Raw genomic sequence first — 24,579 nt, 5'->3', positions numbered from 1 at the left:
TTTATTGGCTTGCATCGCTTCAGTCAAGTTCTATGTTTTCTTGACTTTTGAAACTGACTGACTCACAGATCCCTTCTCCTCTCTCCATACTTACAGTTGGTGTAGATGGGCTGCCTAAAAGGCTTTCCCTTGGAAAACACCAGTGCTATGATGAGGCAGTTGATGGTACTTAGAAGCCACACTGTGGTGTTTTCATAGCTCTTGTAGCCATTGTCCACTTCTGTAGGACCTCCATCTGTCACTCCAGGGAGGCCCAGGCTGGAGACAGAGGATGTATTCTTCATGTGGCTGTTCACTGAGAGGCAGGCACTGCAAAAGAGCATTTTTGGAGAGGTTTGGGACCTGCAGACAGCACTGCTTGCTGTAAGCAGCTGGTGGGAAAGCACAGGATTTCTCTGCAGCTGTTCATCCGTGCTGTAGTCAAGCAGTCATTTCAAGTAGAGCTGTCTCACTAGGTATGCCCTGTGTCACCCAGAGCCCCAGGAGGGAGGCCTACCTGTATATATCAGTCTTGGAATACCAGGACTGCTTCTGGACCATTATAAATCCAAAAATCTGCATGCCAAGGCTGAAGAGGATGTTAAGTATGACAGAGAGCAGCAACGGAGGTGAGATGAGTTGGCTAGGAGGCCTGTAGGGAACCAGCTTTGGGTAGGCTTCTGTGAAACTCACTGAAACATGACAGAAACATTTATTACTGCATCCAAAATAGAAGCAATGTGTTGCCTATTATGTACAGACTGTTATCGGTAGCAGCACTTCTACCATCTATAATGTTCATCCTAACACATGCAATTATTATATCAAGCACAAAATACAAATTTAATTTCCCACAAAAGCTTATTGGCCACAGAATTTGTTAATTTAATGGCATTTGAGTATCCTGAGGTATTCTTGGAAAACTAATTTTAGATTTTGATTTCATATGGCTAGAGTCAGGCCCAAGAATATAAAGATATACTCAGGCTCTCCTGTTCTCTCTCAGTCACCTGGCAGCTGTGGCTTGGGATGTTTTGTTGCCTATGTTCTGTGTCTCCTGCTGCACTAAGCACCCAATTACCTGAGGAGACACAAGATTGCATAGGTTGTTCCAACAAGTTACCTTCTGTTGTTTCAGAAAGTTATTCAGATTTTGAGTAAGTCTTGATGTGGTGTTGCCAACCAGGGTATTTAAAACAAGGTAGCTTTCTGGTGTGATGTTTTTAGGCTTGAATTAATCTAGACCTTTTCCAGTTGTCTCTTCCAGAAGGGATGGAAGACAGTTGTGTGCTTTCAGTTTAGGATTTTTGTGCTGCACATTTCAACTTCTAAAACTCTCCCTGCATTTGCTCTTTCTCAACATCCTTTCTCTTCCCCCTCCATCAAGGGTTTCCTCTCTCATTCTTGGCCCACAATGTCCTGCTCTGTAGTGTCTGATATCCTTCATTTTTATATTGCCTCTCCTTCCTACGTGTCTTCAAATGTGAGCTGGACTCCATGCAGTGGATCCCTTCTGGATCTGCTTTCCCAGAGCAGCAGGAAAGAGCCTCAATAAACCTTCCTCTTCATTAGGTCAGTTTGCTTTTTCTCCCTGTAGAGTTAGCATCCTAATTATCAACCACCTATGAGCTCAGCAGTTACAGCACTAAGAAACAACCATCTTATTTTAGAGCTTTCTCTTCTCTAACAAGCTGTCTTCTCTAATAATCTAAATACCCAGTTCTCTCTTTAGCCTCTTTTCTTTCTCTTTGTACATAGGACTACACGTTTCCAAGAAGGTGAAAAACAAGTGAGACGCATTCTCTTCATACAGAGAATGACTAATTGACTTACTTGTCATACCAATTACGGTGGTAATAGCCAGATCTTGAAACAAAAATTGGTAATTCCCAAAGGAGTTTAATTGCTGAAAAGAGGAACACAAAGGAAAAAAGAAAGCATCACAAATCAGACATTTGCTGTGGGCTTGTTTATATCACCTCCAGAAAGCTTTGTGTTGTTTTTTTCTTGGGGGGAGCTAAATCTCAGCTGCTTGTTCTGAAATTCCAACAATACGCTACTCAGCAGATACAGGAACCACACAGTCCAGCACTGCCAATAGATTCATCACTACTGGGTCCACAGTGAATACTCCCCTCTTGTGCATTATTTGAACTAATGGTGCTTCCAGTTCACTCAATGCAATAATAATTAAAATATATCTATTTGAAGAGACGTCCTTTCTTAGTGCTGGGTGATTTCTGAATGTAAAGCCCTCCTCTCTAGTTGGGAAGAAGCCATGTAAACATGGTTTAAGGCACTCTAGGGGATTTTGCTTACTGTCAAGCTAATTTATGCTTTAAACACTGAATAAATTGCAACAACATATGCTTATGGCAGATTCTCCCACATTTGAAATACTGTTCAATATCTCATTCTTATTTTTGCCCAGTGTGGATCCTGTGCCCATTGGCTGGTGTTAGTGGGAATAATCTTTCCAGTTTTCCAGATGAGAGTACAGAAGGACTGGATGATTATGTTAGATCACACGAAGATCCATATCCTAAGGTGTGTTTGTTTGATTGTGGTTCTTATTGTTATGTTTCTCCTACAGAGGAGAGTAGCTCATCCAGTTCTATCAAACAAGGCCCATATTCCCAAGACGTACCCAGTACAGTAGGAGAACACCAAGGTACTGAATGGTGCTATACAGAGCCATATACTTGAACATGCAGAAGGAAGTGACCAGGGCAGCACGGCCTTCCCTGTGCGAAGATGTGAAAAAAGGACAGCAATTAGGCCATGATCTACTTTTGGTGCCAGTCCTCTCAAAATGCAGTTGGAAAATAAAGTGTTTGCCACAAGAACAGAAATCTCTACCATTCTTTTCTTCTGCTCAGCTGCAATTTCCTTCCTCCTGTGGTTTGGAGGGAAATGTATCTATCTGTATCTTAAAGGAGTTTAAGACAGGAACTAGACAAATGGTGATTTCAATGTCAATACATTTATTTTTCTCCATGTATGTGCATTCTGGCTTAGTGGGGAAAAACAACACTAATATTTGAGAGCAGTAGGGAATATCTCCTTCAAGTAACAAAAAAACAAAAATCCATGCTTACCTGATGAGTTCTGGCACACATGCTATGCTGGGGGTTCGGGATGTGAAAGGTGAAGCCACTGATGCCTCCTGCTCTGACAGTGATATCCCTGCATGTGCCACTTTCAAAGCCTGAAAAGGCATATTGCTCTTCAGCACTCACAAGCCAGGAAAACCCAGAAAGTGATGCTTCAGCCAAGAAATGAGCCCTTATTACAGGATGTGTTCTGTGAACAGCAGCATTCCCTCCTCACTCCCTGTGCATGCTCTATCCTAATAGTTTCTTCACTGGGATTTGAAGCATCAGGTCTGAAGCAGTAAGGGGATGACAGCATGAGAAAGCCCATTTCCTATAGACCCCAAAGCCATCAACCCCAGCTGCAGAAGGCAGGTTTAGCAGCACCTCCTTTATCAGTGCTTCTTTGCAGTCACAGTTCCTGTAGATGAATGGGTTCTCTACTTCCTTCTTCTGGGAAAACCCTGGGGACTTTGTTTAAGTGCAAGCAACTGCTTCATGGCTGAGATGGCAGCACTCCCATCTCCGGCATGTGCTCAGTTAGTGATATTCTACTGACAGTGCATTCATTTATAAATAAATTATAAGGAATTCTCACTTACCCCACAGTCATTGGCTCCATCTCCACACATGCCCACAAAGTAACTAAAAAATAAAGTGACCTACAGTTCAGTGCTTGGGAAACTGAGACCTGAAGCAAAGTCTCCTCCATGCAAGTTATTTCTGTAAGTCATGTCAGCTTTTTTAAAGCCCATCTGGAAAGCTGAAAGACTGAAATACAAGCCCAAGATCCTAGAATATGAATTTCCATAGGCTTGAACCTCACATGTGTCTCCAGTAAAGTCTTTCTGCTGTGACAGACTAAAGAATACATTAGTATGTAGTTTTTAGTTCATTACAATTGACTCAGTTTTCCACTCTGAGTGTAGTAAGGTTGATCACGACAGAGGAAGGGGTTAATAGTGATGGCCCAGCTCAGAAATGATGGATTGCACACACTGGTTCCTCATGTTCACAGGGAACAGATTTCACTAGGGGCTTTGCTTTGGGGCCCAGTATCTCCTGGAGCAGACAGAGAGTGACAAAGAGCTGGAGGAGGGAAAGCATAGGCTTAACAGGATATCTGGGGACACCTCCTTGCCCTGAAAGTGAAAGGATGAGCCAAGGCCTGTTAAACTTAAAAGTCCTTATGACAGCATCATCTATACAAAACAGTCTGGTGCTTCAAGAGCTGAATCACTTGTGTCTTCAGTTGCTGAGTTTACAAGAACTTACTCCAGCTTTTGAAAGTCCTCTACAAGGCTGGCTTTCTGACTGGGGGACATTCTGGCAAAAACTGTAGAATTCAGCAGGAGCTGTCAGGAGGGAAACAAAACAACAAAAAAGGAAAGGGGTGATTTAAGCAATTGATATTAGAGCCACAGTGATTTCAGTGATAAATCTGGACTAGAAACAACCCAAAAGTCCCATTCCCAAACAGCTGGTGATTCTGTAAGACTGAGGATCAAAGATAAAGGGGATGCTAATTTTGAAAAAGTTGTGGTCACCATTAGGACATAGGGTTCAGTGTGGTGTTTGTAAGATGAACACGTACGTAGCAGAAATGCTGAGGCACGGCCTGAAGCAGTGATTGAGCACCTGGTGTGAAGGCAGGGCCAGCACAGGGGAGCTCAGGTGCATGCAATGTACCTGAATGACCAAAAGGGGTAAAGCCAGGATGCACCCCTTCTCACACCTCAGTTAAGCTGTGGTGGTGGAGGTAAGGGCATCTTGCTGGAGAATCCCTGCCTACCTGAGACCTTCCAAAGGTAAGCAGATTTTTTTTCCTTTTATTTCTGTATCCACATCTGTATTTGGGCTCCTTCTTATTTGCTACTGCTAGAGACTTTGTTGCCCCTCTACTATTGCAGTATGTTCCTTATGTTATAGTGTTACAACTAAGGAGGGATTTACTAGAAGAGGGTTAATATGATTAATACATCTCATGCTGTATAGTACCACATTTTCACCTGTATAGTACCTATTTTCACCTATTCTTCAAAACATGAGAGAAGTGGGGCTGTGCAAAGGCTAGTTATGTGTTCACAAATGTTCTCAAATGCTATAAGACTACTCTGCCCTCTCACACTAGATAAAATCAGAGCTTTTCAGACTCTTCCTCCACACAATTGCATCAGAGATTTACCTAGTCCATGAGTATTTCAGCATTAGAGTCTTTCCCAAGGAATTCCTGGTGCAGCTCTCTTTAACTAATCACAGAAAGACAATCTGAATCTACCAACTGGCAGCCTACTCCTATAAAATAATCCATCTCTTACCTTTGGAAGTAAGTTGCTGAAATGCTGGGCTACAATTTGGTAAGATTTTCCACTCATGGCAAAATGGAACTGGCCTGATTCCACTGCCAAACTAATTCTTCTTCCAGTCTGACTGACACTGTCCTAATAAAAGAAATCACAACAGAATGAGTGCTGTTTCCAAGTCCTCAAATCTTTTACAAAAGGACATCAATAGAGAGGGCACTTGTGAAGACCATTGGAGACCTGGGTTAGTCTCTGTTTCAGTTTTGTGTGTATGGGAAAGTTCTAACTCTCTACCTGCTCCAACAGGGTTTGTCCATTCAGTGCAGTTACACAAACTTTAGATCTGCAAAATATTCTATGCTACTAAACTTACTTTGCAGGGAAACATGCTTGAAAATGACATCAGCTAAGCATGAGGGCTATGGGTAAATCTTCCATGGGTTACACTGTAAAGCTGGCCTCAAATCTAGTCCCTGTAGTTAGCCAAAATGTCGTTAAAAAGATAATACATTAAGAAGGAATCTGTAGGATGGTACTTTGCAGTATTACAAGCATTTCAACTTTGTTTTCCTGCTGCATCATTAATTTTACTCTCACCAAGATTCCATAGTCTTCAGTTTTATTTTCTTCTAGTGGTTTCCATGTTACAGATGCTGAAAAAGATCCAGGTATTTTGTTTGCTTCCACAAGAATCACTCTGTTTGTTGGAGAAATCATCCCAGCATTCCTTGCAACAGTTACAGCTGTCTGAATGTTATCACCTAGAAAATTCCAAGTGTCATTTGCAGTGAGGAACTGTTTGTGGAGGAAGCATTAACCCTTTCCTGAATTCCAAACTTTCAAATATATCTGCAGGTGTTAATAGGGTTGCACTATCCATGTATAGGGAGGCTTTAGATAAAGAGAAAAACTTTGCAGGTGAGGTCTGTCTCAATAGATACATATTTAATCTGGCCTAAGCTTGAAGAAATATAACTGCAGAATGCGCTCCTAGTTTCTCTGTTTTGGAGAAAGGGGGGAGAAGTGCAGTGAGTATCACTGCTTCACTGTAATTGTCTTAAGATGGCTTTGGTGTGAGTTTAATACAGGAAGAGGTGAAGCCCAGGAAGTTCTGCGTGATTTCCAGGAAAACGTGTTTAGACCGCATTAAACCTGAGATTTTTCCTTTCCAAATCCAAACCAACTCTTCAAGGGGAAAAAATAAAAGGAGTGATAAATAGGGATCTGTAGGCATGAATTGGCAGGTATCACATGGCTCAGTGATTTGTTCTAGCAACAGCATTCCATTTTGACTCATCATTATGTGCTTTCATGCATGTCAACTGTTAAACTTCGTAGACAAAACAAATGGGCTCACCAGAAAAGTGTTTCTTGGACTGTAATTGTCCGAAGGACACAAATGCCTGTGCCTTCTTACCAGTGCTGATGACAAAGAAGCAGACTGCTCACTCACTTACACATGGTTGTGTTATGTCTGTGCTAGCAGCTGTTGAACTAGTCCATCCCATTTTGTTACCTGTGACCATAACACTCCTGATGTGGGCAGCACTGAGGTCTTCCAGGACAGGCTTTGTCTCTCTCTTCAATCGATTCTCCATTATCAGCAGACCCAGGAATGTCAGATCAGATTCCACCTCCTCCCTTAAGTGAAGATCAGATGTAAATATTTAATTCCTTTTTCCCCTTACCTTGCTTTAGCCCTGAATTTGCCTATAGCCATTTCTAAGTGTTAATCATCTGATCTAATCCCAAGGATGTAAAAAACTTCTTAGTTTTTAACAGTCTAAGGCTTTCTGTTTTTTCTGGTGCTATTTCAAGACCATCTGGGGTTGCATTTCACCAGTAGTGAGTGGTGTCAGATCACATTTGCTTAATTATTACAAAATAAATAAAAAAGAACCATTTTGGAGTTATCTCCTCCACATACAAAAATCAAACCTGAACAATAAGTTGGAGAAGCCCTGTACACAAATAGAAAACCTATTGTACCTGTGCTATCGCCATTTTTACAGCTGAACACATGCAGTTGAGAACAGGATTTGGTAAACAATGGCATGAAATAGAGGTCCCCAGGGAGTCAGGTTGTTTCTGAAGAGTTTGAATAAAATAAAAATAAAAGCTTTCAAACACTTATTTTAGCCAATGTAGCAAGTATGCAATGCCAAGCACTTGCAAGGCAGTCAAAGTAACTATTCAGAGTAGCTGAGTCAGATGGCGCTGAATAGTCACTGCTTTCACAGCAGGGCCATTGTGTTTGACCTCCACTTGTCCTTTCTCTTTCCTGGCAGTGTATACTTTACCCAAATACAACTGCACATGTAATTACCAAATCTGTTCTAGGCTTCATGTTGTGCCAGAGTTGAATCATCCATCTTGATTCATTGCTAAGAAACACGTAAAGAATACAGGTATGTGCTGCAGGTATTGGGTAGCAATACCCACTCTCAGACCCATATCCAGATCTAAACAGATTCCCTTTAGCCTACTTCTAGCAAACCCATCTATACTGCAGCCCTGCTCTTGGTAGAAGCCTTGTAGTAATGATATACTGTGAGGGTTATGGCTGGATGTGGCTGATAAGAAGCCATCTGTTGCTTACCTTGTTAGATCAGTAGATTGCTTTTCCACCTGTAGAGATTTACACGCCACTCCAATCACCCTAAAACCTTGTGCTGTGTAGAATAGAAGCTTGCTTTCAAAGTTCGGTGGAACTGTGCAAAGAGGAAAAGGCAGCTCATCATCGAGTTTGGCTGGTTTGTTTAATAGAAGCAGATTGGTCTTAAGAACCTTCTCTAAAGCATCTCTGTTTTCTGGTATATAGTGGGTAACTCAGATACTAGTTCTAGTAGAAACTGAATGCCTTGTGAATGTTAGTACTTTTGTCTGCAAGCAGTGCTTCTTTTCTGAGTTGTATGAAAGACTGACCTTAGACTGGAAGCACAGCTAACATTTCAGGCTGAAATGGAAGTACTTAGGCTCAGAAATCTCATTAGGACCTTATGCTACAATGCACCACCAAAAGTCAGTTACACCTACGCACTTCTAGGAAGCATTTATGAATGCTGGTTACCTGTTTCTGCTCTGCATAATGTGGCTACCATTTCTGGAGCACCTTTTGTGAAGACCTGCTTTTCCCCACCAGTTTCCTGAGCAATGACAGACATTCTCTGCAAAGCCGAAGAAAATGGAAACTGGTGTAAAATGGCAATTCCTTCCACAGAGGCCTAGGAGAAAAATAAAGGGATTGGATACTGCAGTGAAGATTTTAAGCTCAAGCCAAACCAGATGAGCCCCCTGAGACACACTGAGAAGATAACAATGTATAATACACTGATTCATTTCTTTTTCATAGTGGAGCAGAACAGACTCATGAAATTTGTACAGCTATGTTTTCTTCAAGCAATGTGAAGAGTTCTCTGATAGTTTTAGCAGGCTGTTTCATACAGTTTACTGAAAGGAATTCACCAGTCCTGTTTATTTAACAAGACTGCTACCTTTTATACTAGTGATTTATCCTTTGTAAGACATTAGAAAGTTTTCACATCAGCAGAGGTCTGACATCAGCTTCTGGGGTGACCTGCAGCCCCAAGCACTCTAGAGGTGACCACCACTTGGCTGATCCTGGACTGAGTCTGGTGCCACCAGGAGAGGTAAATTCTTGGGCTGGATAATCTGTCATCTAGCAACCCCCTGCTCATGTCCTGTTTCTTTTGTGAGCAGCAAGCTCCTTCTGGCATCTATTTTTCATCAGGAGAACGATGATCTCCCTGCATGAAATCCAAGTGAGACAAAGTGTGGAAGAGTTGTCTTAGACTAGAACAATAAACATTTCTCTACTAAGAGGTAACTCTCACACTAACAGTTTAACTTGATCACAAATGTGAATCTTGCCAGTAGCTTACACTGTTGGCTTTAGGTCCAGGTCTAACAAATGTGGTGTGTGTAGATCTTTGACCTTCATTCTGGTGTTCACTGGAATCATCTATCACCTGTGTATTGAAAGACACAAATCTTTTAGGTTACAGTATCAGTATAGCTGAAAGGAACCTCAGTGGATCACTTAGAGCATTTTCTTCCCTCAAAATGAGGTATCTTATTCATTCCCAACCTCACACTAAAAAACTTCAGCAGAAAACTCACTGCTCCCTTGGCAAACAAATCCAGAGGTTCCAGCTTCATGAAGATACTGCTGTACTCTTGCACAGCAAATAGGTTGTGTCATCTCCCAGACAAATCCTTTGTCTATCACAATACATCCAGATGTCAGCTGTTTTTTAGTCATCACAACATGACCATGAGAATAAGAATATTTTATGGTGTCAGAGGGCATGCAATTGTTTGTCTTTCAGGTAATTTATATTCTTTTTCTGCCTAAGGCTGAAGTGGTGAATTGATGCCCTTGGAGGGGGAAAAAAAATACCCTCTAGTTCCTGTCCTTACTAGACAAGTTTGTTCCTTGAAACTTGGCTGTCTTACATATTTTGTAGATATAAAACAGACGTTAAGAATGGATGTTGTCAACCACATAACTAACCTGACCCTGCATCTTGTCTTGCACCAAGATCAACTTACGGCTGTGTCTTTCACTGCATAATTATAGGTAACAGAATAACAACCGATCTCAGATCTGCAGTCTCTCAGATTTTTATAAATGCTCACTTTTCTCCAGTTGATCAGATACTAAGTAGGGCCATTGACAGCATCTTTAGGTAATGGAACATTAAGGGAATTTAAAGCAGTGTGCTTTGGGATATACTGGTTTTATTCTTTTCTCATTACTCTGCAAGTGTAGTAATTATTTCCCACCTGTGGGGCCTTCTGTCATCTTTAGGTTTGAAATCCCATGCCCATATGAAGCATATCCAGAATGACAAAGCTCTACTGAACGCTGAGTATCCAGTTCAGAGTGGCAGAAGTAGTTATTTGCCAGTTCATATCTGTATACAAGTTATAGCTAGGACTTCCTGTCATCTGGCAGTAGCCACAGTTAGAACTGATATCCCAATAAGGTTTGCATGATATCCACCACTTTCAGTCAAATGACCTAAATACTTAATTTACTCCAGGCTGAAAGCTTTAGACAGAGCATTTCTCTAAAAGCCTAAGAATGTAGTATCCTTTCTGGCTGTTTCACTTACGTTTAGACAGTGACTATTTGCATGGAAGGCTTTGGGACATTTCTCCTTTGAAAGAAAACATCAAACCTCTATATTGTTATTTGCATAACAACAAATCACAGTTTACCCAATTAGTTGCCTCAAACATTTTCACATCCAGTGGGTCTCCTTGGATCTTGCCCTCCAAAACAATTAATGAATGACAAGTCACCATTGCTCTGAACACTTGGCCCCAGGGTAGGTTATGGTCTGTAGGGAACCTGTGAACATCCTGAAAGCTAATGAAAAGGAAACAATAAAAATTATTATTAGGAAACACCAAACACATGTGGCTAATGTGGGGGTGGGGGAGAAGTCAGAAATTGATAGGATGAGAGGAAACGGCTTCAAGTTCTGCCAGGGAAGATTCAGGTTGGATGCTAGGGAAAAATTATTCTGGAGAGAGATGATGCACTGGCGGTGGTGGAGTCATTGTTTATGGCAGCATTCAAGAAATGTGGAGGTATGATAACAGGGAACATGATTTAGTGGGCAAAATTTGTGGTAGGTGAACAGTTGGACTATAGATGATCTTAGAAGTCTTTTCAAACTTAACGATTCTGTGTAAGGAGATTGCTAAGGTGACTGTTAAAGTCTCATCCTGTGGCCAGGCATCAAGCATGTTTCTGTAGATTTGTCCTCTCCCAGCAGCTCTTTTTAGTGCATGTCCCTGGGTGGAATACGCACACTCAAAATAAGCATTTTCTAAGTATTTAGTAGTCCATTGGGGTAGACATCAGATTACCATGAAATGTTATTTGAGGCTTGTGCAAGGACTCAAGCTGTGAGGCTGCTACAAGTCTGAACATCTTTGTGCATTCACATTTCTGGAAATATAAATGGACAAAAATGTTGGCACTGTAGGAACTGAAAAGCAGTTTCACAGGTTACAGTAATTTCCTGTTGTAAGTGGTCAGGGATCTCCTGCTATTCTGATATCTAACCTAGCACATCTACTGCAGAATTCCCTGTCTGTGTGCACAGGATGAGAAAACCAACTCACTTTCTGAAGGATGCAGAAATACCATTAGATATCTAAACAAGGGGAACTTTTCATTGGATTTGACACAAATGCCTGTCATTAAGATTTGTTTGTATGTGTTAGAGGAGTATCTGGTCATTATCTCACAAATTCAAATGCCATTGGTCATCAAAGAATCTTACCAGTTTCCTTCAGAGGGCAGCAAGCCCCAGAGATCCAGGCCATCTTCTGTCAAGGTGCCAGTCTATGTTAGAATAGACATTTAAATTAACTTTGTACATTATGTTTATATATAAAAAGCAAAACATATTTTAAGAAGCTGCTGTTTAGATGTCAGCACAGTGCAGAGCAAAAGTACCACCAGATATTTCCCAGGTTCAAAAGAAAACAACTAAGAGTATACAACAATCTATGTTCAGACAGCACAAACTTCAGGATGAAAGGCTGGATCATATGTTTCTAAAATACAATGGAAATGCTTGGCCAAACTCTCCCACCCTGAGCATTGCTCCCATTGCAAGTGCAGGAGTGACCAACATAGAGCAGTTACTTTGTCAAAGCAGATGAGGTTCAGCTGTCCACACATGTTGATTCTTTGTGGGCTGATGCAGAAGATGCCCTTTTTCTTCAGCCTCCGCTGGGTGTAAATGATCCCTGTTGTTAAGGCAGCTGGTAGGGCTGGGGGGACAGCAATAGTGACAACATCCAAAGCTTTCTTCACTACTTCTCCTGCCTCCTCCTGATATAAAACCAAAAGCAGTTATCAGTAAGATGATGTGCTGCTTGGATTATCTGAGAATAGCCCTCTTTAACTCTCTTGCTCTGTACTGTAGATGCTTCATACTGTTGTTTTCTACCCGTGGTACATTACATATTCATGTCCCTAAAAAAAAATGAATTGCTTTGATTTAACCAAAGGTCCTAAGGAGCTAAAGAGCATTCTCTGCACTAACAAACCTGCAAAGCACATAAATGAGCTCAAACATGCCAGGATAGGTTATTACACCTTCAGTCAAGCCTAGTTCACTATCATGAAACACAAAAGAATCTGTCATTGCCATGGGTGTTCATTTAACTGCCTATAGACATAGCTCTGGGCTACTAGGGTGACAGGTAAGACATATGGGAAAATGCTAAAAAGGATGGCTTTTATGTGGAGGAAAATACGTAGAAATAAAAGTTACATTTCTAATCTCTAATTAGAAAGTTAAGAGGTTGGTGTAAAGATGGCTGCAGGTACACTGAATGTTGGCATTGTTACTTTTGGCAGACAGTATCGCTACTAAAGGATTGAATGCATTTCAAATTGGGGTCCCAGGACAGAGGTACTGCAAACTAAAGCCAATCTGCAGTTTGGGTGGATCTGAAAACCATCATTAGAATTTTGATATTACCACTTTTAAGCCTGGAGATTTGACCATAAACCATGCTGGTTTTGGCACACTGAATTTTCTTCGATTTCTCATTCTCCCTTCTTTGGTACTATTTCAGACCAACTGAAAGTTCCTTTTTGATAGCATTTTCAGCTAACATGATAACATCAGCATGTATTTCACATATTACAAAGAGGAAGGAGGAAGAAAAAAATTAAATAAACTTGGCAAAGCAGATACCAGTGTGCAAATTCACACCTCATAAACCTCCTAACAAACTCTGGAAAAAATAAGTGGAGGTGTGGGTGAATGACTCAACTGATACAGGATACCTGGCTTTTCAGAAGTTACTTTTCAAAAGCTATACTTATTTAGCAATAACTAATTGAAGGTTCCTCCACTGCACAAATAACTATATAGAGATATGACAAAAGGGCCAGAATAAAATAGGGAGTTCTTTATAGTGTCAATAAACTTTAGGGATATGTGCTTGTACCAGTATTGTTTAGGGCTTTGCAAGAAGAAGAAGGAAGAAAAGTGGCTGAAGGGGTATGCAATAACCTGTAAAGTTCTCACACCAGATATGCTAAGAACTCTGAGGAAACTAAAATGGGGACACAGTAGGTTTTGACACATTAGAATTGAATATCCAAGAGTTTGTGGTGTCACAAACATAATTTCATTGTAAAATGGCCACATCTACTAAGGCAAAGAGAATTGTATAAACATACTCTTATATAAAAGCACATAGGGAAACCACTGAAGTTTCAAGTCTATTGAAACTGAGCATAGCTATTTATCTTGCATTTAGCAACTCACCCCATTAAGTGCAAATACACACACTGCGTAGATCATCCCAATGGTTGCCAATGCTATGAGGCACATCAGGAATCGGAGGGCGTCTCTGTACAACTTGAAGTTCATGGGTTTAGGGTAGAGAATGGACCTCACCAGATCTCCTTTGGCTGTATTGAAACCTGAAAAGATAAATTAAGATCATTAGATAGGAAAGTCACTTCCAAAAGTTCTCTAAGGAAAAAAAAAGAAAAAAAAAAAAAAAGGCTTTGAAATAGAATTCAAGTGACTTATGAAGGCCAAGATCTTTCATGTTGCTGTATGTGAACTAGTATACAGAATATAGAAAAAAAAAATTGTCTTAAGTAGGACTTTTTCAACATCTCAAAGCAAAGACAAATTCTATGCAGTCATATGCTGATGGGTTTTTTAAGAGGTTTGCCAAACGAACTGAAACAATACATGACAGTTTAGTCCAGCTGGGTATATTGATTGTGAACTTCGATTAATTCCTTTAGTGTAAATTGCACCAGAGAACTTTAATTCAGACTCTGGAGACCTCTAAGTCATGTTGCAATAAGAAAATGCATGCAAGGAAAAGCAAGCTGAAGAGCTGACTGACCGGTCTGCAGCACCACAGCTTTCACTACTCCTCTGTCATCTCCCTTGGTCTGTATGACCTCAGTTCCACAGAAGAGGACGTGTTTTTTGTAATCCTCTGCACAGTGCATTCTCCAGGGCTTCAGATTATCAGCATAGGGTAACTGGGTCTTTGTTACTGGAATACTTTCCCCTAGGAAAGATGAACTCAGATGCAGAAAACTGCAGTATGCCTTAAAATTAGCCTGCTGACAGTAAATTATCTAGACAGACAGTAAACGTACTTCCTAGAGAAACCAGTTAAGAGAGATGTTAAATTTATATCGTCACATATTCAGAACGAATAGGAGTTTGAGCCTAGCTGGAAAGAACAAATTCTGCCAGAGAAAAATTCCCCTTTGCACTGGTACAGCAGCTTCTTGCACAACAGCTACTTGTAAGTCTGAGAACTGAAAAAAGTCCAAGGACTCTGAACAATGGCTGTAGAAACAGAAACCTGAACAGAGACTTCAACTGGTATTGTGTGACTCCAACTGATTGCCACAAGTTGTTCCCCTAGCTTGAACTTCATGTGCAGGTTACTACACTATTCCCTCAGGCGGATTGAATGTGGTATTACCTGATTCTTGCTTGAAAGCCAATAAACATCCTGCGTATGTCAGAGCAGATATACTCAGGTAAAGCAGCAGAAATACTGTCACTGAATATCTGGTCTCTGAGGGTTTCTAAATAAAAGGAGTTTCTGGAATTTCTCATTTGCTTGAGATTTCAGAATGACTGATTTGAGTTCAGTTCAGACTGAGACCAAATTTAAAGATAAGAAGCAGAAATATGAATCTGCTACAAAAATCCTCTTTTTTTTTTTTTTTTTACAATAAATTCACCCACCTGGTGTCTCCCTCACTGCTATCACATGAAAAGGGGATTGAGTGTAGAGCTGGATGGACACTTCAGCTGGTTAGAGACATTGTAGTAATTACGATGAAATATTCAGTGGATGAGAAAAATCCCTACAGACTGAGTGGACTCTGTGCTCTGTGTGGGAACAGCTTTGTTCTGTAACTATTGTTTCTTCTCCTATCCCACCCACTCCACTTTCCTTCCTAGTTAAAAAGAAAAAAATTATGAACTTCTCTTCCCAAAGCCCATGTCAGCTATGTAGATAAACTGGGCTGTCTACTGTTCAGTCTTTTTTATAGCAAACATCCCAAAGAATGCCTTTCTAGGCTAACTATCTCACAATATGGATGATATATCCTGTAGCACTTGCTGAAACCACAGAACCATGATGATATTTTAGTAGTGAATCTGGAAGGAACAAGTTGTACCTGTCAGCATGCTTTCGTTTACAATGCACTGCCCACTGACCAAGATGGCATCACAAGGCAAGAGGGCTTTACCCTCCTTCAAAACCATCATGTCTCCAGGAACAAGATGATGTGATTCCAGCTCTTGGATACCTGTAGGTGACATGCAATGAAATCTTTGTGCTTCACATGTTTCTCCCTGTTAAGGGTAAGAATACAAGGAAGCTCAATATATCGTTACTTCTTTACAACAGCTGATAACAAAGGACTGCAAGTAGGACTTAAGAATACAATATCCCTTACCAAGAAAAGTCTAGGTATCGGTTCAAATTGTAGAATACCTTAATCTCCATAAGACCCCAACTAATAATTATCACTCCAGTGTCCTGATCTGACTGAAGAAACTCAGATCTACTTTTCTTAGTCTGACTCCCTTATTTTGAATTCTACAAATACCATGACAACGAACAGACTTTGAAAGCAACAATTAGGTCGACTCATAACCATTAAATGGTGAGGTGGCTGGCTTTGCCAGCACTACTACAGGAAAAATGACTTTGTTTTTCCTGGTAACTTTTTCTGTAAGTCTGTGCTCACACAACCATGAATATGATTGATGTACCTCAACATATTTCTGGGAAAAAACAAACTGATCTGCAAACAGTAGTTAAAAGGACTTAGAGACAATTGAGGCAACTGTTCTGGAAGGAATTTGATACTACACATTCTCAGTTTCAAAACAAATAGTTCAGAAATGAAATGCATTAGGGAAAGAAGTACACAGAAGTTACCTTCCTTGTTTCTGCAGACAGTGACCATGATGTTGTTATGAGACTCAACCAGTCTTTGCAGTTTAACTGATTGCTATAAATTAAAGGCAAACATAGAAAAGTGATACATCTTACATGATGCAATTCATCCACTAACTATTCCCTTCTGTTATTTGTGGTTATGAGGGCCTCCATAAACTTGGGGTCTGTCCCAGCCAGGAACTGTACAATCATACAGAAAAAGAAGTTTCTCACCTTAATTATGGAGACGATGCAACAAAAGGTTACAAAGTAAATCACTGGAATGGGGAAGGGAGGATGTGGTTAAAGTACCACACAGAGATTATTATGACTAGGAGGCCAAGCCACTGCACCTGCTAAACCTCTGAGTAACTCTCATAGCCCAGTTCATGTGTTTGTTGTTATATCCTAGGCTTTCTCAGATATTAGAAATAAGACCTTGCAGTGGAGAAAGGTAAGATGTCTCACCTACCTGCCTAAGATCATATACAGTCAAAGAAATTGAGAGGAGAGACATGATTATGATGGCAGCAGCATACTCCATGTAATCTTCAGCAAACCACAGGCACACACTGAACAGCTGGAACACGTAAAATGGATTTAAGACCTGTTTGGAGAGAAAGAATTACTCAAGAGTCAGACATATCTATATGGCTGCAGTGTCACCAGACAGCCCATCTTGTTAGAGCTAGGCTGAAACAAAAGCTATGGATTTAAGTGTTCTCTCTCCCCACGTTCTTTCTGATTTTGTGACCCGTGTCCAAGCCTAACCTGTCTGGCTCATCTCCACAGAAAAAAAGTGCCAAATATTCAGGGACAATAAGGATGTTATTTACAACGTAAATGGCTCAATCCAATCAACCCAATCCCCAGTCCTTGTTTTGCTTTGTTCTTTACAACAAGCTGAGATCAGGCTGTGAAGTGAGCAGGGAGCTTGCACAGTGTAGGCAATACATCACCACAAACACTCTGCTTAGGCTATGCGTATATCCAGTTGTAGTCAAAGGATATCGGTACTTCACACATTGCAGTGTAGCTGTAGGCATGTGCCAGCTAGTGTTCTTCTCTTCAACTCTGCTGATTCAGAGACAGCCTTTGCCTGGAAGACTTAATTTCCAGTGCAGCTTGTAGCCATTCACTGGCCATTATAAGGCCAACAGAACGAGCTCCCAGGACACAGACACAAGCAAACAGTAAACTGCTACACAAGTGTGGGAGTGCTGCCTATGGAACAATGAAGAATAAATGAATTTATGATGATTTCACAAGTAGGATTTGAAAAAATGGTGTGCTTGATAGGTATGTACTGAGAACCTAATGAGACACAGAGTCCGTCATATTCTATATGTATGCTCTGCCTTCCAAAGTAGCCTTAAGAATAAAATTGAGAGAAATGCTGAACCTCTTTGATGAGTAGTTTCCAAATAGGGATCACTGGAACATCAATAGTGTTTGGCCCACATATCGCTCTCCTGTATGGGATAAAGATACAGGCAAAATAGTGACTACGTAACTTGCTCATGAAGCTGCAGCTGCTAATAGTCCCTCGCACTGATCCCAGTTTAAAATCGGTGAGGATCTTAAAAGTTTAAAAAATATCCTTTACAGTGCTTATGTCAGAAAAGATGAATTTACCAGAGAAATGAACTCAAACCAAGAGCCAAGGAATGTAACACAGCCAATTCAATATAAGTTCGATACAACCACATGGAGTCCCACTGAACATACATATATAACTTATCTACGCCATCCCCTGGAGCCTTTCTGCTACTCCAAGCAAGAACAGCTCAGACTTAGTCACAAAGCATAGTTATTTCTTGATTGAGAACAGTAACAGTTATGAATACTCAAAGGCATTTTAAAACCTTGACAAGGAGCGCACAACATTCTAGCATTTTTAATTTGATTTTTCAAGCATGGCCACTTCATCTCAAATTATGTGCATATTAATGTATGCAAAAGAAGCTCAAGAAAAGGGTACCAAGAACAGTGAATTTTAATCTCTTTGAAATCCATATGTTGAGTACACAGAGTGTTTTAAATTACGTACCTGAGTCTCTGTTCATTGCAGGTAAGACCAGAACCAAATTTTTCATGTATAGCTGAACAAGTGTGGTGGTCTTCTAGGGCTCTAAAATATAAATAGCATGTTAGCCCCAGAATGGTTGACTCCCTTGTGTAATCACTGTGTGGAACTCACCCAACTTTCTGAAACTGCTTTGCATAGATATTCCAGACATAGCGGATTTTTTGTACTTGAATACTCTTCACCTGCAAAATAAAGCAGAGGCAATGAAAGCTGCAGCACAGCAAACAGTTCTCACAGACATTGCTCAGACATTCCAATGGACAAGAAAGGCTGTTCCAGGATGGTTTCTGAGCCACTGCTCATGCTTGGCTCTTGCAGAGCTGTTATCTCTGAGGAGCGCATGCTGTCATTTATGACTTGCAAAGGAGAATGTCCTGCCCTGTGCAATAATAATGAAGTCTGTTAAAGATTATGGTGTTTCATAGCAGCTGGAAGAAGGCAATACACCTACTCACATAAGACAGCAGCTTTAGAAGATTATCCCTATCCAGTACATTGAGACAGTGAAATTTATAGTGAACTCATACCCTGATATAAAGCAGAGCTATAACCAGTCATTAACCTAACAAGAGTTTTGTAGTTAGTTGCATGCAAAGGAACAACAATGTTTGAAACACTAAAAAACAAACTGGGAAGTGAGAGACTCAGCTTGCTTCAGGAGTAGTGCTTGGGTAGCTCTCGGGCATTACACAGTACTCTGTGGAATTAAGTAGCTTAAAAGGCAGTAAGGTTTTATAAACAGCATGTAAGTAAAGGCTTTTGAGTTGTTAGTGAAGTATTAAACCTTTTGCTCCTTGCTTCTTGAAATCTGTTCTTTCCTACCTAGATGTTTTGACTGATGTGAGTGTTGCTCAAAGGGTCTGTTATTTAGGGGCTATATTGTTTTGTTTTTTCTCTGTTGCTAATTCAATCCTCTGAAGAATGTTACAAATCAGTCCTCACTTTCATACTGTGCCAGCTGATTAAACTAGCTGGCACTAAAATTTCATATGTACATTAAGATATGCCCACACAAAACAGCAAAAAAGGCAATAGCTTTGCTCAGCTGAAGTTATGTTTATAATGAAAATTTCTCATGAAAAAAAAAAATGCTACAGAGATAAAAATAAATGTTAACAAGTTAGAAATCTATTTCTTGGAAGGGCAAAAGGCTCTTTTATGGTCTCCCAAGTGCAGTGATCTAGTGTCTATACGCTATCTGGTACTGGTTCTGAAACTGAATTAATTGTGTTTACTGAAACCATGTGGGATCACATGGTCTGCTTGAATCAATTAATCTTCTGCCTTCTTCCCAGTGCCTCACTGGCACCTCCAAGCTCTGGGATGGAAAAAGATCAGGATACATTTTTGCAAGAACAGTGGGCAGCTCAAGGCCAGACTCCAACGAATAGACATTAAAGTACAAATTGATGCAGCAGCATCTCTTAATTGAGTATGTTTCACAGCTCACTTTCACCTCAGCCTGGCTGAGATTCGCTGTATCTCCCAGATGCTGCAGGCAATAATTGACTTACCTGTAAACTTGGCTTCATTAAGGCTTTGTTGAAGATTGAATCTTCCTCAGCAATGCTTGGATAATCCAATCTACTTTTGATAATCCCAGACACAGAGATCCATGTCACACTCTTGCGTGAATAAATGCGAAATTCATCCTAAATAAATATAAAAGTGGCTCATTTTCCCTCAAGATTAGACCAAACTCACTATTGCTATAAAGTGAATGATTACTGTAGGTTTTTCTAGAGAACCACTCAACTTTTTTTAAAGAACAATTTGACAGCATCCTTCCTGCACCTGTGATTGATAGATAAATCTGCAGAATGGGAGCAGAACCACCACCCTGTCAAAAATGCAAGTACTACAAAGTAATTCACTGAGCAGAGGTCTGTTGTTTGGCTGATAAGGATGGAACACGAACACTCAGGTCATGATCAATGAAGAGGCAAATAGTGTGGGACAATCTGAAATGTAGTGATCGTACTGTAAAGAAAAGGTCAAAAAGCATAGAGTTGTGTACTGCAAGATGGATGTTTAATGCTTATCACAGTCATTCCTGTGTTAACATTTCATTGGAACAAATGTGTTAGCACTGTGACACTCTTACCTTAGACAAGATTTTGCCACAAACTCAACTCATGCTCCTGCTATTTTTGTAATAAAGTAAGTTTGACATTTGAACTGCCTGATAACTAATGCTGGTAGGTTGGCCTTAGAGGTCTGGACAACTGCTGCAATAAGCACCAGCATGTCAAGTCTTGGGTGTGAACACCAAACCACATGCATTAAAGCCAGCTGTACAACTGACTATAGCATATTCGGTATGTAAGAAAGATGGAGAAAGCTGATTACCCCAGCTAGCCAGGCTCTGAAAACTAAATTGTTATGCTTTTGTTAGAACTGATAACAAAAATACAAGATTCTGTACCAAATATGCATCTTTTTGAATAATATAAGGGTTCAGAAGAAGATCTTTAAGAATTTTCATCGACCTTAATTATTTGTGCACTTCTCTCCTTATACCTATACTTTGAGTCAAATATAATTTATTTTCTGGTATTTATCTTCAATTTCAGAATTAGTATTCATTGGGATGTAGTCTGAGATGGGAAGCAGTCAATAACACAGGTGCTCTTTATTTAAATTAAATTGAGACAAACTTCAATAACAAAAGTGAGTTAATAAGCTCTTCAATTGCCATTGCAGAAATGATGATAAATTATGAATGAAGGCTTTATGTACAGCACAAGAAAACTCTCAGGATCAAGCTGACAAGATTACTTGTATTCTCATTAGCGGTAGCCGTCATATTAGAGAACCAACATAATCAGAAAGAATGTAGGGAAAAAATACCTGTCATTTTCATGCAAAGAACACAAGAAAGAAATTTGCAATTGCAAATGCCCAGAGCATATTTTCAGAGAGCTTACTGATAAGAAGAATTTACGATATGATTCAATTCTTGTTTAATTACACAAAGGATCATTTTAAAACCCATTTATCTGAAAAGTGCTTGGCATAGCAAATCCATTTAAAATGACACATGAGAGTGGGTAATTAAAAATGCAAACCAAACTGAAGATTAAAAAGCGAGATTAAACCTAATATGCTTCTTAAAAAAATAATAATAAATTGTTTTTTAAATCTCCCCCCCTGGCATATTAGATTGCAGCTTCCACATAAAATATGCAACAGGCAGATCTGTGATTGCCAAAGCCCAGCATTCTAACTGCAGACTGTTGTGCTCATTTAAGAAGGTAGCTCAGATAGAATGGCAGCACAGTTTTTAATTGCAAATGCCACTATTCAGGAATCTTTAAAGCAAAAAAATAATCAAACTTCTGGAAGTAAACCAACCCTGCCAGCTTCTGGAGTATTCAGGCTCAGCTAGGGTTCAAAATCAAGTCTCACTTTGCTTCTTTCAGTTTTGCAGTAGTTTCCATGAAATGAAATCAAGGTATATTGCAGAACTTTTGTGCAGTCCTCAACAGATGGAAGAACTACCAGCCAAACATAACAGCCCTGAAAGCATGCTCTGCAGGATTATCATCCTAATGGACATAGAGAAGGATTGATGCTTTGGTATCTTGAAAATGGATTTGTAGTGTAGAAAACACAGGGCTGGTGGAAGGGAATAGGAAGGATTCAGAGCAAAGAATGCAGGCATGAAATCAGAGAAATTACAGATTTATCAGCACAGTTTTTCATTTTGTTTCCTGATCAGCTGTTAACCTTCATTCCAATCATCGTCTTACATATAGTTTGTGTAATGATTGAGAGTTCCTTAGCTCAGTTATAGCAAATAAAAGTTATTACTGCAATACATCAGCAACACGAGATTTCAGCTTACTGGATTCATTCCAATTAACTCACCTTCCAATTAACCACATACTAGGGACTAATTTAAGGATTAAAGCAGGCACCTACTGTTGTTCTAAGCAATACAACGTCTGCTTCTTCCAAGCTGCAGGGGACACAGTTTGCCCACACATCCCATTCTGGTTTCCAGTAGAACAGCAGCAGCAAAGCCCCACAGGACAAGATGTACCCAGCAATGCACAGGGCCTTCCGACAACATTGGGTTTTGTAGCCAAAAATTTCCTGTACAGCAAAGACAAGGAAAGAATCATTCTTACACACCTGGAATAATACAGATTCCCATCATCCACTGTTCTTCCATAGATACTGTTTGGTATGGGGCTGTGAAAATAAGTAAATAAATGAATAGAAATTGTAGAACTTTCATTTTGCTTATTTATAGTATATGGGCAGAAAATAATTCTGCTTTTTGCAGTTTTCGTCCATCTATACAAAATGCAGATTCCTGCAGCCTATACAAACTTCTAATATAGTTTTATTTAGTTGTGATTATGTGGATGACAAAGTAAGAATGATTTGAAATGATATCAAAATATAGAAGTCCTAACATCTAGGCCTTGAGACAGGAAGCCAAGCTTGCTTGCTCAGCTTTTCTTAAGATCCCTGGGTGAGACCTGCTGGAGCTGCATTGTAAGACTTGGCACTGACACAGTATTTGTAGGGCTGTTACCACCTTCCACGACAGCTTCAGTGTGGGGATTTGGGACCTTGCCAATATGCTACTGTCCTAACATTCCAAAATAATAATAACAGTTATTAGGAACAGCTAATGAACACTTGCACAATGTTTTACATGTTCAGAGGGCAAAAGGAAGCTATTCTCTGTAGCTGTATGAGTAGGTATCATTATCCCTTTTTTTAAAGCTGGGGAAATTGTTACAATGAGGCAAGGTGACCTGCCCAAAACTTCAAAGGGATGACTGTCAGCATTATAGTTCAGGAACTGCCAGGTCATGGTACCACGGCCAAATTCTCTCTCTGTGGTGCTATCAGAGGTTGGCTAAAGGTGAAACAAGATGTACAGAGTGACTTAACAGAGCAGACCAAGTCCTGATCTAAGTGAAAGATAGAATAGCTGTAATTACATCAGATGACCAAGGGAATTTGCTAACGTAAGGGTTAAGATTCCTCAATCTCCTTATTCTTTGTATACCCGCAGCAATTGTGCAATCTGCTGCTCAAGATCAGATATCTGCAGCTACAGATATTGCAAGATCCATTCACGAGGGGAGCAGAAAAGATAATGTAATTGAAAGGATGAGTAATACATAATTCCTGGTTCTGTGCTGGTGCCTTTGCCTATTATGCGAAACACAGGCCCTGCCCAGTGCTTCCGCTCACTGCAACAACCTGCCTGCCCTCTGTCATTCCTCAGAAGACAGACTCCACTCACCTAAGTGGTCTCCATAGAGCTTCTAAACAGAAGACAATGGCAACTGTGGAAAAAAGTATGGCAGGCTATGCAAGCAAGTGGCTTGCGCTGTGCAGGACCTGTTTATACCACCTTGAGCTGCACGTGCTCAGCAATTTCGGAGGTTTCTACAGTCTCTGAGCAGCATGTAACAAGGCACTCTACAGCAGATAGGCAACACGTTTTTAAGGTGGTTGGTGTAGCAGTCGTGTTATTAGTATTCACTCATTGCTCCAAAAGACAGGTTAAAGGCTTTCCATGTATCTCTGTCTAGTTGCATTCTCAACCAAAAGGTTATAAAATTAGTATCAGCACCAGCATACTGAATAGTACATGCAACGATGCAAACTCAGTTTGCAGCAATTATTTACTAGCAAGATGCAGATGCCTGTCTCCAGACATTACAGCCTGTCAGCAAGGTAAAGAAACTCCCAAGTAGATAGAGATGCCTAAGGGAAGAACTGTTACAAGAGCGTGCCTTCAGATTTCCTGCAGTAAATAGTTGGACCTGAAATAACTAGAATAATCTTCCCAAATTGGGATGAGCCTGTATATCAGGGTGGGGAAGAATGAGATTGCTGCCATGTGCATCTTGCTTCTGTGAGTGATTCATTCCTTTAATTTCCAGCTTTTGTGCCTTACACCCAAAGTCTGAGAAGTCAATAAAGCTGTAGGTAGTACAATTAAAAAGGGTGAGGGTGGGCACCTAGCATGTGATTGGCAGTCATTTGGGCTCATCTTCTTTTGGCAGAGTTCTTCTCTTCAGAAATGCCAAATGATTCCCCAAGCCTTACATGTCAAATTAACCAGGAGGTCCACCCACCA

At 40.3% G+C, this 24,579-nt stretch overlaps 1 protein-coding gene across 2 annotated transcripts in view; it reads right to left on the bottom strand.

Moving 5' to 3' along the window:
- Positions 1-24,579, bottom strand: part of LOC107318284 (putative cation-transporting ATPase 13A4) — a 30,629-nt gene that overhangs the window by 3,090 nt on the left and 2,960 nt on the right. For both annotated transcript variants that reach the window (XM_085513596.1, XM_015871933.3), the window contains exons 2-27: positions 22,392-22,565; positions 19,982-20,119; positions 18,579-18,649; positions 18,429-18,509; positions 17,781-17,850; positions 16,851-16,985; positions 16,379-16,451; positions 15,609-15,740; positions 14,303-14,473; positions 13,705-13,862; positions 12,063-12,251; positions 11,695-11,756; positions 10,619-10,769; positions 9,277-9,363; positions 8,445-8,598; positions 7,974-8,085; positions 6,891-7,015; positions 5,972-6,135; positions 5,390-5,512; positions 4,347-4,426; positions 3,674-3,716; positions 3,078-3,187; positions 2,627-2,723; positions 1,813-1,885; positions 497-671; positions 95-309 (exon numbers count right to left, since the gene is read on the bottom strand). In XM_085513596.1, coding sequence (XP_085369722.1) covers positions 95-309; positions 497-671; positions 1,813-1,885; positions 2,627-2,723; positions 3,078-3,187; positions 3,674-3,716; positions 4,347-4,426; positions 5,390-5,512; positions 5,972-6,135; positions 6,891-7,015; positions 7,974-8,085; positions 8,445-8,598; positions 9,277-9,363; positions 10,619-10,769; positions 11,695-11,756; positions 12,063-12,251; positions 13,705-13,862; positions 14,303-14,473; positions 15,609-15,740; positions 16,379-16,451; positions 16,851-16,985; positions 17,781-17,850; positions 18,429-18,509; positions 18,579-18,649; positions 19,982-20,119; positions 22,392-22,565 — 3,163 coding nt within the window. The remainder of the gene's footprint in view (positions 1-94; positions 310-496; positions 672-1,812; positions 1,886-2,626; positions 2,724-3,077; positions 3,188-3,673; positions 3,717-4,346; positions 4,427-5,389; positions 5,513-5,971; positions 6,136-6,890; positions 7,016-7,973; positions 8,086-8,444; positions 8,599-9,276; positions 9,364-10,618; positions 10,770-11,694; positions 11,757-12,062; positions 12,252-13,704; positions 13,863-14,302; positions 14,474-15,608; positions 15,741-16,378; positions 16,452-16,850; positions 16,986-17,780; positions 17,851-18,428; positions 18,510-18,578; positions 18,650-19,981; positions 20,120-22,391; positions 22,566-24,579) is intronic.

Source organism: Coturnix japonica, chromosome 12, assembly GCF_054131305.1.
Source record: "Coturnix japonica strain WE chromosome 12, WE-NBRP24, whole genome shotgun sequence".
NCBI classification, from domain to species: domain Eukaryota; kingdom Metazoa; phylum Chordata; class Aves; order Galliformes; family Phasianidae; genus Coturnix; species Coturnix japonica.
Note: the sequence above shows the minus strand (reverse complement) of the source record. Positions and strands in the feature narration are given on the sequence as shown.